Source organism: Passer domesticus, chromosome 4, assembly GCF_036417665.1.
Source record: "Passer domesticus isolate bPasDom1 chromosome 4, bPasDom1.hap1, whole genome shotgun sequence".
Classification (NCBI taxonomy): Eukaryota; Metazoa; Chordata; class Aves; order Passeriformes; family Passeridae; genus Passer; species Passer domesticus.
The window spans coordinates 81,920,528-81,933,797 of NC_087477.1; the positions used below are offsets into that span (position 1 = coordinate 81,920,528).

Here is a 13,270-nt window from a genome sequence, read left to right on the forward strand (position 1 = left end):
CAGGACAGAAATACTTTTTTGAACACACATAAGGTGCAGTGTGATCACAACACCTCAGAGTAATTTGCCCTTACCTGAAAACTTCACTTTGCCCATGATGTGATAAATGTTTCCAGAAAAAGGACTTGGCTTGAGCAACGACTTAATTGCTGTTTGAAACAGAAGATAAACAGATTATCTCAACTTATTTTTTTTCTCTTTGGTGGAGCTTCTGGTAAAACCTGTGCAGCTGATCTCTAATCCACATGCCAGTGCTTCCAAAGGAAAAGCTGCCATGTCCCTTGGAATCCCACTATATAACATTTATTTTCTCATTCTTTGCCATGGAGTTTGGGAAATAAGGTGAGTTTGGCATAAGGAACTCTCACAGTGTGTGTGGGAGGTAAAATCCTCCTCTTTAACACCACTTGGCTAAGCAGAGAAGGAGAGGTTTGATAATGTATTTACTCTAGAGCAGTTTTCTAGTAGCTACAAAGAATTATTTGGCATAAAAAGTAGAAGCTGATGGTCACTTATAAAACTGCATTTCAACACTACCAAATACAATGAAACATAAAATAAAAAAGCAAACACAGGAAGTTGTCTCAGTCCTAGAAACCAAAAATTCAATTAGACTTTCATCCGAACAAAAATCATGGGACAATTTTCCAGAGCAGACACTAAGGAACAGAATTTACTGTACTTTTAGGAAGGAAAGCTGAGTTTTCAATTAAAAGTTAACTTCAGCAGTGATTAAACAACTGTGTTACGTCAGTGCCTTCCTTCCCCTCTATCCCTCAGCATCCCAAGCTTGGATTTCAATCAAGTCAGGCAAAGTTCACTGGTACCTTTGCATTTGGTGACAAATCGCGTTTTCTCCAGAGGGCGGCTGAACCACACACAGATCTGAACCATGGGAGGGAACACGGGCCCAGCCCCGTACCTGCCCTCGTACCTGGGGACAGAAACAAACCCTTCAACACACAGAAATCACAGCAGCTTCTGCTGCTCATCCAGCAAAGAACAGCTGTTCTTTCAGCACAGCTGAGCCTTGCTCAGAGGAAGGGAAATACAGAGATTTTTTTCTCCTGATGCCAACAGCATTAGGTTGGTCAAAGCACTCAGGACTCCTTTTCTTGGAGTCGTGAAATGCTGGGAGTCAGAATTTAAAAATCATCTCATTCCCACCCCTGCCATGGGCAGGGACACCTTCCCCTAGCCCAGGGTGCTCCAAACTCTGCTGCTCCAGCCTGCCCTTGGACACTTCCAGGGATCCAGGGGCAGCCACAGCTTCTCTGGGCATCCCTGCCAGGGCTCAGCACCCTTACAGGGAACAATTTTCCCTAACATCTAATCTAAATCTCTCTTCTTTTAGCTTAAAACCCTTCTCCCTTGTCCTGTCACCATCTACCCACATAAAAACTCACTCTACTCCTTTTTTAAAAGCCCTCTTTAGGTACTGCAATGCTGCAATAAGTTCTCCCTGGGTGCTCTTGATGCTCTTCCTGCTACTTTCCTTCTCTTCCACTCTACCCAGATCCAATTGTTGCATACTGTCATCAAATAGATTAACAGCTGCCCAAAAGTTTGAAATCTTTTCTTTTCCTGCTCTCTCTCTTTGGCTCCATGCAATCCACAAGCAGCTCTGATGATATTAATTCAATATCCTCACCCCAAGCCTTGTGCTTCACTCCAGTAGCTTTATTTGGCTACTTGCATTCAATTCAGAACCAAATTTATTAAGCAAGAGATACAGAGGACTGCAAGGTATGATAAATAAATGATGTTTCCAGCACGGAGCCTGGTCAGCCAGCAATTATGCTGACAGATTTCTGCCAAAAAGGTGCAGCAGAAAAAATTGCAACAAGATGTGTGAAGAGCCCTGAGCCAGGAGAAATCTCCCTCGGTGCTCAGTGGAAAGTTTGGTGCCACGTGGGTTTGTGCCTGAGCTGTGCCAGGGCTGTCACTGAGGTTCCTGGCTTTTGTGAATAATTACTCTGCTAATGGCCAGACTGACAGAGCAAGTTCATTCCAGTAATGCTGAATAGCTGTCAGGATGAAATTACTCCAGTCATTATTGACCTCACCCATCCCAATCCTTCCCAGTTTATTCCCACAGGGTTCTTGCCTATTCTTCTGGAAAGCAACAGTAATCTTGCCATTGATTTAAATGGTGGCCAGAAAGGAGCTTTTTCCCCCATAAAAGGGCAGCAATCTTGTATCCACTAAGAATAATCATCAGCTCTCTTAAAAATGATTTACAAAGCTGCTGCCTGTTCCAAATGAGTAGTCTTAGGGAAAAAAAAAATATAAATGAAGTTAGTGAAACATTTTAATCTTCAAGTTAATTAGAAAAATAGTTTTAATACTTCTCAGTCTAGATACTTGCCAGCCAGGGTACATTAAATATCGAGCTCTCATCATCTGAGGACTTGAAAAACTGCTTTCTGAGAGAATTAGTTCAATATCCTCGTTCCTGTAAAGAGATAAAAATGAAGATTTTTAATTTTCTAAGTTAAATAAAATGGCCACTATCTACTTACATAAAACATAATGTGCTAGTGACAGTAAAATTAAGAGCACTTTTCCTTTAGTATGGCAGTAACAGCAACATAAATCACACTCTGCAAACAAAACACATTTCCTAATCCCTGTATTTATGTGCTCATAAACGTAAAGGGAAAATCCCTTTTGCACGAGAAGCAATTAAGAAAAATCTGCATTTCCTTCCTATAAATCAGCAGAGTAAAAAAAAGGAGAACAGAAGTTTCTGAGCGCTCGTGGCCCATGTGCCAAAAGCAATAAATCCTGATGAAAGTTACCTTGTTACAATCCCATTTTCTGCCAGGATGAAGGAAACTCCAGGATTTGCTGCTCGGATCAGGCTCTGCAGCTGCACCAGGAGTGGGTGCCTCTGCTCTGTGGCATGACTTGTGAAAACCACGTTACTCACCAGTCCTGGGGAAGGAAATCAGGGGATCATTTACAGCTCAGGCATGTAAACAGTGACTAATAAACCATTCAGTGATATTCCAACCATTCTTCTCTTATTTTCCTTTCCTCTCACTGCATTCTTTCATTAAAGACAAAAAGAAAATCCACTACAGCAAAAAAAAAAAAAAAACAAGCAGAGACTCTTCCATCTAACAGAATCAATTCAGACTCAATCCATAGAATCTATTAATTAAAATAACAAATCCATACAAGAATCAATCTGAGCAGGAGTAGTTTAAGAAAAAGAGAACACTAAGGTGTAAAATCTCTTGGTGAATTCAATGTGTAGTAAGACAGCTACACTGAACAGCTAAAAATCAGTATTTTGGACACTCAGTTGCCACTTCCAAAAACAAGAGGAGGGTTTAGGGTTATTTTTTGTCTTTAAAGACTCCTAAAGGATATTCAGACAGCAAGACAGAACCCAAGAGGCATCAAAAAGATAGCAGAAAACCATCCAGTTAATTTCAGTTACAGGATCCCTGCTTTCCAATTATACATGATTTTTCTTTCAGCCCAGTTCCTCAAAGAAACTGCAGTGTCAACACTTGGTGCCTCCCTAGCATGGCAGTATTGTCCTGAATGTGAGGGAAAGAGAGGAAATGGAAAGGAAACGGCCTCAAGTTGTGCCAGGGGAGGTTTAGATGAGATGTTAGGAAATATTTCTTCATGGAAAGGGGTGTCCAGCTCTGGCAGAGCTGCCAGGGCAGTGGTGGAGTCCTCATCCCTGGAAGTGTTCAAAGAACACGTGGATGTGGCTCTTGACAGGGGTAATGGGGAACTGGGCAGTGGTGCTGGGCTGCTAATTGGATTTGATGATCTTAGAGGTCTTTTCCAACCTCAACAGTTCTGTAAGTTTACAATAAATGTTATTTCTTTGCTCAAGATGTGCAGTCCTGCTTTGACACTTTCCTGTGACTACAAGTGGAGTGGAAGGAAGAACAGAAAATCTCCAATATCCACAAACAACTGAGCCAGGATGCATTTCCTCTGCCTCCAACTAATTAAAACAAAGATGTAACAACTGATCACACCTGATCTGCTACCTGCAATAATTCCTGGTCTTTACACAAGGTCTTAAATCACATTAATGCATGCTGCTTTACACACAAATTCCTGCACCAAATATTTCTGGGGCATTTCCATTGCACCACAGACTCCCAGTCACTGCTCTTTGCATCACTGACCCTTCCAAGCCAGAACTTCATTAACAGCACTAATCTGCATCACTGTATTTCTCTTTTAACCTTGCACAGAAGTTTCCACTCCAATTTCAGGAACATCCATGTCTTCTCCAATGTACACTTGCTCTTGGAGGAGGGGGAAAAGGAAAGGAGAACAGCAAGCACTCTTTGAAATTTAAGCCATGTGCAGGCTTGAAATGGTATCAAGTTTGGGGATATTAGTCTTGAAATTAGATAAAAATATGAATAAGATAATTGTACAATGAATAAGATCATCATTCCACCCCTGGAATATTCCAGGCCAGGTTGGATGGGGCTTGGAGCAGCCTGGGATGGTGGAAGGGGGTTGGAATGAGATGAGCTTTGAGGTCCCTTCCAACCCAAACCATTCTGGGATTCCTGAATCACCCACCACCACCCTGTGGCTGTGCCACAGAGCTGCCACTGACTCCATGTGACAATTGGCAGCACCATGCCTTGGAGGGGATCCATAACTGTCAAGGATAAGCTGGAAAAGCTCTAAGTTAAAAAAAAAATATCCAGTAATGAACAAATTTAACCTTTTCTGTTTAAACTGCCACTGCCATCTCTGTTTCTAAGAGATGCATTTTGAAGACCACCCAGTTTTGTTTAAATCTTTATTTATACACTCCTCTAAAGAAAAGAACCCTTGCAGCCTGGGGAATAGCATGTTCAATGGAAGCAGGAAAGGAACAGGAGGGATGGATTAAAAATACATATGCTGCATGAAAATAATGGCTCCTCTTTGCTCCCTAACTTACAATGGGAATATTTAACAATGGTGATGTCTTAATTTGTGTTCTATAAGAAATTGTTTCACAAGGGATGCCAGGGTGCCCTTGGACTAGGAAGGTATCATCTTACAGCTTCTGTGCAAGAAAGAAAGGAAAGAAAGACAAAAAAATAAAGAAAAGAGAGACAAAAGGGAATTACAGCACACAGATGGTGGCAGGAATTTTTGGAGAAATTTAAGGAAGTATGCACAGGATATTCCTGTTGGTCATTCTGCTCTAGCTTTGTCAGTTCTCCCCAATCCCCATCTGCCTCTGTCAGTCTTGGTGCTCCCCAAACAGAATTTTTGGGAAATGTCACATTGATAACATGCCCAGGAACCCCTGTGATACAGAGAAAGGCAGCAGCAGGCAAACCCAACTCACTCCCCACATTTGGATGATAGAAAGAAAAAGTACAGCTCCAAAGTCTAATTAATTCCCACTTGCCTATGGCTGCACTTGGCTTTTCTCACACCCACAAAGTTCTGGTTTCAGATCTGTACAAAGCCCAGTACAACACTGCCAGAGTTCTGCATACTGAGAATTTCAGACTTTCTGTACTAACAGACCTTAACTCCCAAGAAAACACTAATTTGACTTGCAGACATAAAGACAGCTTCCAAAATTAATTAACAACACTAAAATTAAGTGTATTGTTTAGTTAAAAGCATATAATATCACAAAGTAAAAAACTTAAGAGTTTAGAATTTTAAAATATAGTAATATATATAAAACTAAATAAAAGTTTTAGAACAAAAGCCAGTCATTTTTCTTCACTTTCTTCTTCCTAAGTTTGAGTAGTATTTTGTAATTAGACAGAAAAGTCTGCATTGTGGACTTCAAGTTATTCAAGTTCATTATTAACTTGAAAGTAAAAACAATTTAAGTATCATTTCTTAATTAGACAGTTTAACCTTAAAAAACCTTGTAACAAAAATTTTGTACCTTATTAGTAAGATACTAAATACAAAACCCACTACCTATAAAACTGTAATAGAAATTTTAAAAAATAAACATTTAAATCTAAACACTAAGTATCATCTCAAGTACCTTCAATCCCAACTTCAACCAAAAAAAAAATGCAAAAACCAACAAAACACAGTCCTGGCCCATTGGTGACACAGCAAAACAAACAATACTGGGGTGCACAACATTCCAAAAATATGAATTAATATCTCTCTGTGGATCTCTCATTAAATCTTGCTGTTGTTGCACCAAAAATGAATTCTCAGGTGCGTGAAACCATAATGAATTTTCTCTCAATTGTTCAGAGCAGCTGTGGCTGCCCCTGGATCCCTGAAGTGTCCAAGGCCAGGCTGGACAGGGCTTGGGGCACCCTGGGACAGTGGGAGGTGTCCCTGCCATGGCAGGGGTGGCACTAAAGGCTCTTTAAGGTCCCTTCAACCCAAAGCAGTCTGTGATTCTATGAATTATGCAGATGTAAATTCTCTACTGCACACATGACACAATTCTGCATCTGTCTGGAAAGTTTAAGTGTGCCACATCTCACTTCAAAGCATACTTTTCCTCCTGAGCCTTTTACACTAAAATTACCCCTATTTTTGTGAAACAATTTCTTTCTACCAAGTGACCCCTGGGCCATCTGATGTCACATTCTGTATCACAGAACTGGATGACAACACTTTGCAATGTGCAGAAATTATTCCCTGCCACAAGAACATTCCTCTAACCTCCAGTATTTGTAATTCTTGCAGCATTTTGACTGCAAGAAAATCAGCTACTCTTGTCCTGGGCATTTTGCAGTTTCTCCTTCAACAATGACCAATTCTCACCCAATCCAGTCTGTACAAATTCACTTTAAGGAAAACAAAGCTTTGAGTATTTGTTTTATTTATTCTTTCATAAAACAATTTGCACCTTTAACTTCTCTGTAGTTATTAATAATTCTTCATATTCTTAACATTCTCCTGCTCTCTTCAATTTTACCAGTACACATGATAATTTTCCAATCTGGAGCACCAACATTTTTCTCCAAATTAAATATTGATTTATATAACAGCACCCACTTTCTGCCCAGCTTGTTCACAACTTCATTCTTTAAGGTTCTCTTCACACGTGAAAAAGAGGTGGCAGCACTCTGGCAGCCAAGCAGAGCAATCAGAGTTTAAGCAGCCACAAGAAGAGCACAGCATCCTGATTTTCCAACAGCTGCATTTAAATGTGAAGACAAAATAAATCCAACCTGGCCTTGAACAGGGGGCAGGGATTTGAGGGCAGGTGAGGAAGGATCACATCCCATTGATGCCAACTCCTGCTCTAATTCCCAAGCTGCCAAGGAGGACAGTGCAGCCAGTGACTGATTTCAGGAATAAAACTGAACACACAGGAGAGGACCAGCCCTGCAGCTGAGCTGCTTTGCTGCAGGGGGAGATGAGCCCTGCAAGGACCCTCCAGGCCACACCAAGAGGAGGATTTGGGGAACAAGGTCACCCCTCATTTTTCCCTTTATAATAGCTCCATTTCCTTACACATCCCCAAAGGAGGGTGGAACTCCAGTCCAATCCATTTCACTCCCAGTTACAACAGCTCAGTGTAGAGCAGTTTAATTAATGTCTAATTAATGGTCTTAGGAAACCCATCCTGCAGATGAGGACTTCAAAATGGATCATGCTCCAGAATTTTTTCATTTTCTGCCTATGATTGTCTGTTCTCACCTTCAAGAGTTTATCATGATCCTTTGGCTATGGTATTACCAGCACAAAATAATAAATACAGGTATTTATTTGGCCACATGGCTCAGTTATTTGTAATTCTTGCAGCATTTTGACTGCAAGAAAATCAGCCACTCTTGTCCTGGGCATTTTGCAGTTTCTCCTTCAACAATGACCAATTCTGTAGAGCTCAAAGTCAGGAAAAGTGACACATACCTTGAGAACACTGGTCCAAGAACTTGGGAAAAAGAAGCCTAAAAAACCAAAAAGTTCACATATCAAGAATGGATTTATTATTCAAGTAAAACATTTACGTTCATTGGACACTGACAGAGTCTCACAAACCAAACCATTTTCATGCTTCTTTTCCTCAATCCATCTAACTGCAACATCCTCACAGGTTATGTCTTTCAGGACTTTTTCCCCAAAAATCAATTTTGTAGATGGTTTTAATTCTCCAACAGATTTTTTTTCTCCCACCATGCAATTTCTTCTGTACTCTAAGGAGTCAGAAATGCTTCAATGTTATTTTAATTCATATTTAAACAATAGGAATTTAAAGTTTGCCCTAAAGAATTGTGCCTTTCAAAGAGTGGGAACTTTCCATAGAAAGCCTGGATGTACAGAACGCCAATTTCTGCTGCTGTGTCAGACAAGTGACAATTCTTTTCAGGAGCTTTCTCATGGACACAAAACCTCAAGGAGAGTATTTTACCTGTTCCCTTCAATTCCCTCTCCCCTGCCCTGCTCTGCTGATTCAGAATGGGGAAAAGCTTCATGCCATGCTCATGGAAGAGCTGGATCTCTACAGTGATGAACTCTGAGGCAGGAAATGGGTTTGATTTTCTTGAGTGCAAGTTTCAAGCCAGACATGAAATCCACTCTGTTCCATTCTCACACAGTGAAATCACCAAAGCTTCCCAACTGCAAGGTTTGCCATTGGCACTGTGTGGTTGCTTGGGAAATTTTTATCAGGACAAACTCCAAAGCAAAATTGAAATAATCTACAGCATAGGCTGAGCCTCTGCCTTCAATTGCTTCTGCACTTGAGGAGACAAACAGTGTGAGAGGACTGCAGGCTGCTGCTGCTAAACACTACACAGTACCATGACTAGGAACACGTTAGTAAGTTAAAAATAAAACAGAAATGGAACTTGTCTTTCCTAGAATTATGGAAAGAACAAGTTTAAACAGCACTCCAGCATCAATTCACCAATTGTTGATGTAGTCTTTAATATTTATTTGGTATCTTTGTCACGGAGACAAGAAGAAGCAGCAAGGTAAGGTCTATTTATTGACTACTGCAAAGCACAAGCAGCACGTTGGTTAGTGTTTAAGAACAGCCAGGAAATGTCAGGAATGCACTTTTAGAAACTGCTTGGGCAGTTCTCCTCTAAGCTGTGATGCACAGTTTGATCACAAACAGAAGCAGTGCTACCAACTCCGAAAACTCTAACTGCTGGAACTTACTTTCATCAAATCAGCTGCAAGGCATAATTAAAAAATTGGAGTGTTACAATTTTACAGGTAGGTCTGAGAAATGATTTCCATGTTTTTTGAAGCTTGGAGCACACACATTTACTATGAAACCAAACTATTTGCAAAGGTCAGTGACTTGGCTCTGTGACCATTTCCTCCCCACCCTGGCTCTGCAGTAACCCAGGATATCAGATTTTAACACTTGCAATGCTTTGGCTTCCGTGCTTTGTCATTCTCTTGCTATTTCAGGGATTGTTTCCCTTCAATTCCATATTTTAAACCCTTCAATTCCATATTTTAAACCTGTAAAGTCTTTTCAAACATCCAAAAGTTGTGGCAGAATGGATAACCCAAACTGAGATGCACATCTCGAATTTCAGTCTGACTTACTACAAGATTGCAAAAAAGAGAATTATTCAAGGATAATTGACTGTCCAAATGTTATAAAACCCTTAACCAGAGGATTGGTACTTAATCTTTATTTATTTTTCTAGGAGCTGAACTACTATTGGAGCTGAACTTCTATTGCTATTCCATATAATTAAATATCCAGTGGAAACCAAGTGCCATCCTGATATACCAAAGAGCACTTCCAAGTTCCTCCAAGCTGGATTATTAAGCAATTTTATGGGATTTAAGTGGCTTTTGACCATCAGAAATCACTAATTATTATGAAAGTGATACCAAAAATTGACATATTTGCTCTTAAACTTGTAAAAATATTTCAAAGCACACCTGTGTTCCATGTAGCAGCTCAGAGGCTCCACACAAGTGTTGATTGCTCCAATGATGAAAGAAGATTTCACATCTGGGTCAGGGTGAGTCTGCAGAGCTTGCACAACATCAATAACATCAGTGTACCTGCAAGAAACCAAAATGAAAAATGGATTCAGAGAACCAGAACAGGTCCCTACCCAGGAAGAAATTGATGGCTTGGAGGAAAACTGGATTTCCAAAAAAACTACCAAAAGAGATGGAAAGCAGCTCAGAGCTTGGCAAATCCAGACAAATTAAGCAAATCCAGACAAATTAAGCAAATCCAGACAAATAAACTAACTGGAAGTTACATTAAAAATCAATTATTAACAATCCAGAGAAAAACAGTGTAAACTTTGCACTGAACTGGAAAAGTCCAGCCTGCAGAAAGCACAAAAAGCACAATATAACACAAACATTTTATGCCTAATGCCAAGCAACTTAAGCACAATTTGAGTTTAAAAAAGAATAAAATAACAGCCTCTCTCACTTACCAGCATCCCAATTTAAATATTACTACCATTAATGTATCCATTTTTTTATCAGGACTTGAACCACTGTTGCATTTTATCTCTGTATGACATCAAGGCTTAGGTGAACCTGAGTTTTAATGTCAGGTATTTATTTCTCAGGCAGTTACAAACTTTCCTCTACTGTCAGTTATCAGCTGAATGGGATATTTAGAGAACTCCAGCTACTCTAAAGCTGTTTACACCAACACCCAACTACCCATAAAGAATGGAAAACTTTCAATTATCTGTTCCTGAAGCCAGTGCAGCTACCAGAGTATCAGTTATTTTGTCCATCAATGAACTTAACACCATCCCTACTAATTAAACAAAAAAACAAATAAATCTGGCTCCAACATGGAAAAAATTATGGTTTTTAACACTATCAGAATGGACCATAATGAAGAAAATGCTGAGCTCTATTTGTACATCCTCAGTGAGAAGGATGAAGTGGAAATCACTGCAGCCAGGTCAGGGTAGTTCTTCTTGTGACTTCTAATGACTCAGAAGATGATCCTGGCTCACAAATGCTACATTGGATGGAAATGTCAAACACAGGTGGCTCAGTCTTCACCTTTATCCCACAAGGAAAATGGCATTTATCCAAACACATCACTAAGTCCTCCTCTGTTATCACCTGCTCTACCAGGCAACAGGAGATTTTTGACAGTTTGATTTCTGCTGGCAATTCTGGAGTCAGAATCACAGACCAGTTTGGGTTGGAAGGGACCTTTAAAGGTCATCTTAGTTCAACCTCCTGTAACAACCAGGGACATCTTCCACCACCCCAAACTGCTCCAACCTGGCCTTGGACACTCCAGGGATGCAGGGGCAGCCACAGCTGTGCCAGGGCCTCACCACCCTCACAGCCAGGGATTCCTTCCCAGTATCCCAACCAAATCTCCCCTTTTTCAATCTGAAGCCATTCCCTGTGTCCTGTCCTTCCATCCCTTGTCCCCAGTCCCTCTCCAGCTCTCCTGGAGCCCCTTCAGGCCCTGGAAGGGGCTCTGAGCTCTGCCTGGAGCCTTGTGAGCATTCTCAGTTCTCCAAGCCTGGCTCCAGAGCAGAGGGGCTCCAGCCTTCAGAGCAGCTCTGTGGTCTCCTCTGGACTCTCTCCACATTCTTCTGCTGTTGGGACCTATGAGCTGAGGCAGCTCTGCAGGTGAGATCTCACCTGAGCAGGGCACAGGGGAAAGAATCCCCCTCCCCTGCTGCCCACACTGAGGGACCAGCCCAGCCCAGGGGGGTTCAGGGCTGTGAGTGCAGCCAGCACATGGAAGCAAGGTTAAGAACCCCTTTTTTACAGGAACAACAAAACCAACAGCGACAGAAAAGCTGAGTTTGGCCCATACATAAACCAGAATCTCCTCATTCCACACAACAGTTCCAAGAGTTTGGATTCTTTACCCTTGCAGCACCACCAGGAGCCTGTTCCTCTTCCCAGAGTGGTTGGGCTGATGGACTCCAAGGTTGTGCTGGGCCTCCAGGAGCCCGGCCAGGAAGCGCTGGAAGTGGGAGGCACTGAAACACTGCGGGCTGTCCATGGTCTGCCGATACACAATCCACCTGAGCACACACAGCCAGCAAAGCCATTGTCAGCTTGGACGTGACACACACACACGTGATCAGGGTTGAAGAAGAAAAAGGGTTTTTATTTTGTGTGGGGTTTTTTTATGTTGTGGGGTTTTGTGTGGTAAAACCACAAAAAATAAAAACTTAACAAAGTTAAGTTATTAATTATGTCACCGTAACTTGTTATAGTCATTGGTGCAATTAGCATCAATATAATTGGCAAAAATTTTACAAAAATTTAATAAAGCACATCTGCAGATCTACTTATGCACGTAGCTTAGCTTACAAAAGTGTTCATGTATCTTTTCTAATCTGTTTCCATACTAAGAACCTTGTTTTCTTCCTTGCTATATAAATACACTCAAAATCATCAATTGTTATTTCTTCTATTAACTCAACTTTACTTACAAGCCAATTATCAAACCCCTCCATAGAACACTTCTGTTTGCTTCCTATTGCCCTAGATTGCAAGGCAATGTGTGTTCTATTCCCATCTGTCAGAGGTGGGGCAGTTCATTGGGCAGTTTTCTTTATCTCTTCCACAACCAATCCCCCTTCCGGGAGGTATCTGCTGTTAATGGGCCATTAATTATAAATTATCTTCTGTTAATGGGCCATTAATTATTAATTATCTTCTGTTCGTGGCCAGTGAGTGTCCCTGCATGGCTGATCAAATTCCATCATCCCACTGGGAGATGCTCCGCCCAGGGGAGGAGCCAAACATTCCTACCTGGATACAATCTGAGATTCTGGGACAGCAGAACAGCCTTTCCACTGCATTCCCAGAGGAACAGCTGCCTCTTCCACTGGATTCCCAGAGGAAAACTCCACCTCCAGGAGTGCAGCCACAATTCCAGCCAAACTGCTACCAACACCCTGACCAACAGGTTGTATTCTGACTCTTTCAGTGTTTTTTCTTTTTTATTATTGCATGTATTTTGGGATTTTTTCCCCTTTTCCTAGTAAATTATATCTCTGACTTGGAGTCTCTCACTGGTTTTGCTTTCAAACCAGAACACCTATTTTCAAGCAACAGACCAAAATGAAGTTTGACAAGCCCAAAGTTTTCACATCTCTCATCATGATCTCGTTCCATGTGGCCACGTAGGGAAGGGGAATTTATTTAGCTTTCTATCATTTCCAGCACATGCACATTCTTTACATGGCTGCCAAAGGGGTTTGTGGTTGTTTTTTTGTTGCTTTTCAATAAAACTATGTTCACCAGCTTTTTTCAAAGCTGTACATCATATGAGTAATTCTGATCACTGGCAGTGATGCAGTAAACAAAAATTCGACAAATCTAATTCAAGACTCCGGGCACGAAAATATTT

General features: G+C 41.1%; 1 protein-coding gene across 1 annotated transcript in view; it reads right to left on the reverse strand.

The window, feature by feature from the left end:
- DNAAF9 (dynein axonemal assembly factor 9) overlaps positions 1–13,270 on the reverse strand; it is a 72,920-nt gene that overhangs the window by 9,846 nt on the left and 49,804 nt on the right. Inside the window, exons 27-33 of the mRNA XM_064419079.1 lie at positions 11,775–11,933; positions 9,838–9,963; positions 7,840–7,877; positions 2,802–2,937; positions 2,369–2,455; positions 828–934; positions 75–149 (exon numbers count right to left, since the gene is read on the reverse strand). Of these exons, the coding sequence (XP_064275149.1) occupies positions 75–149; positions 828–934; positions 2,369–2,455; positions 2,802–2,937; positions 7,840–7,877; positions 9,838–9,963; positions 11,775–11,933 (728 nt within the window). The remainder of the gene's footprint in view (positions 1–74; positions 150–827; positions 935–2,368; positions 2,456–2,801; positions 2,938–7,839; positions 7,878–9,837; positions 9,964–11,774; positions 11,934–13,270) is intronic.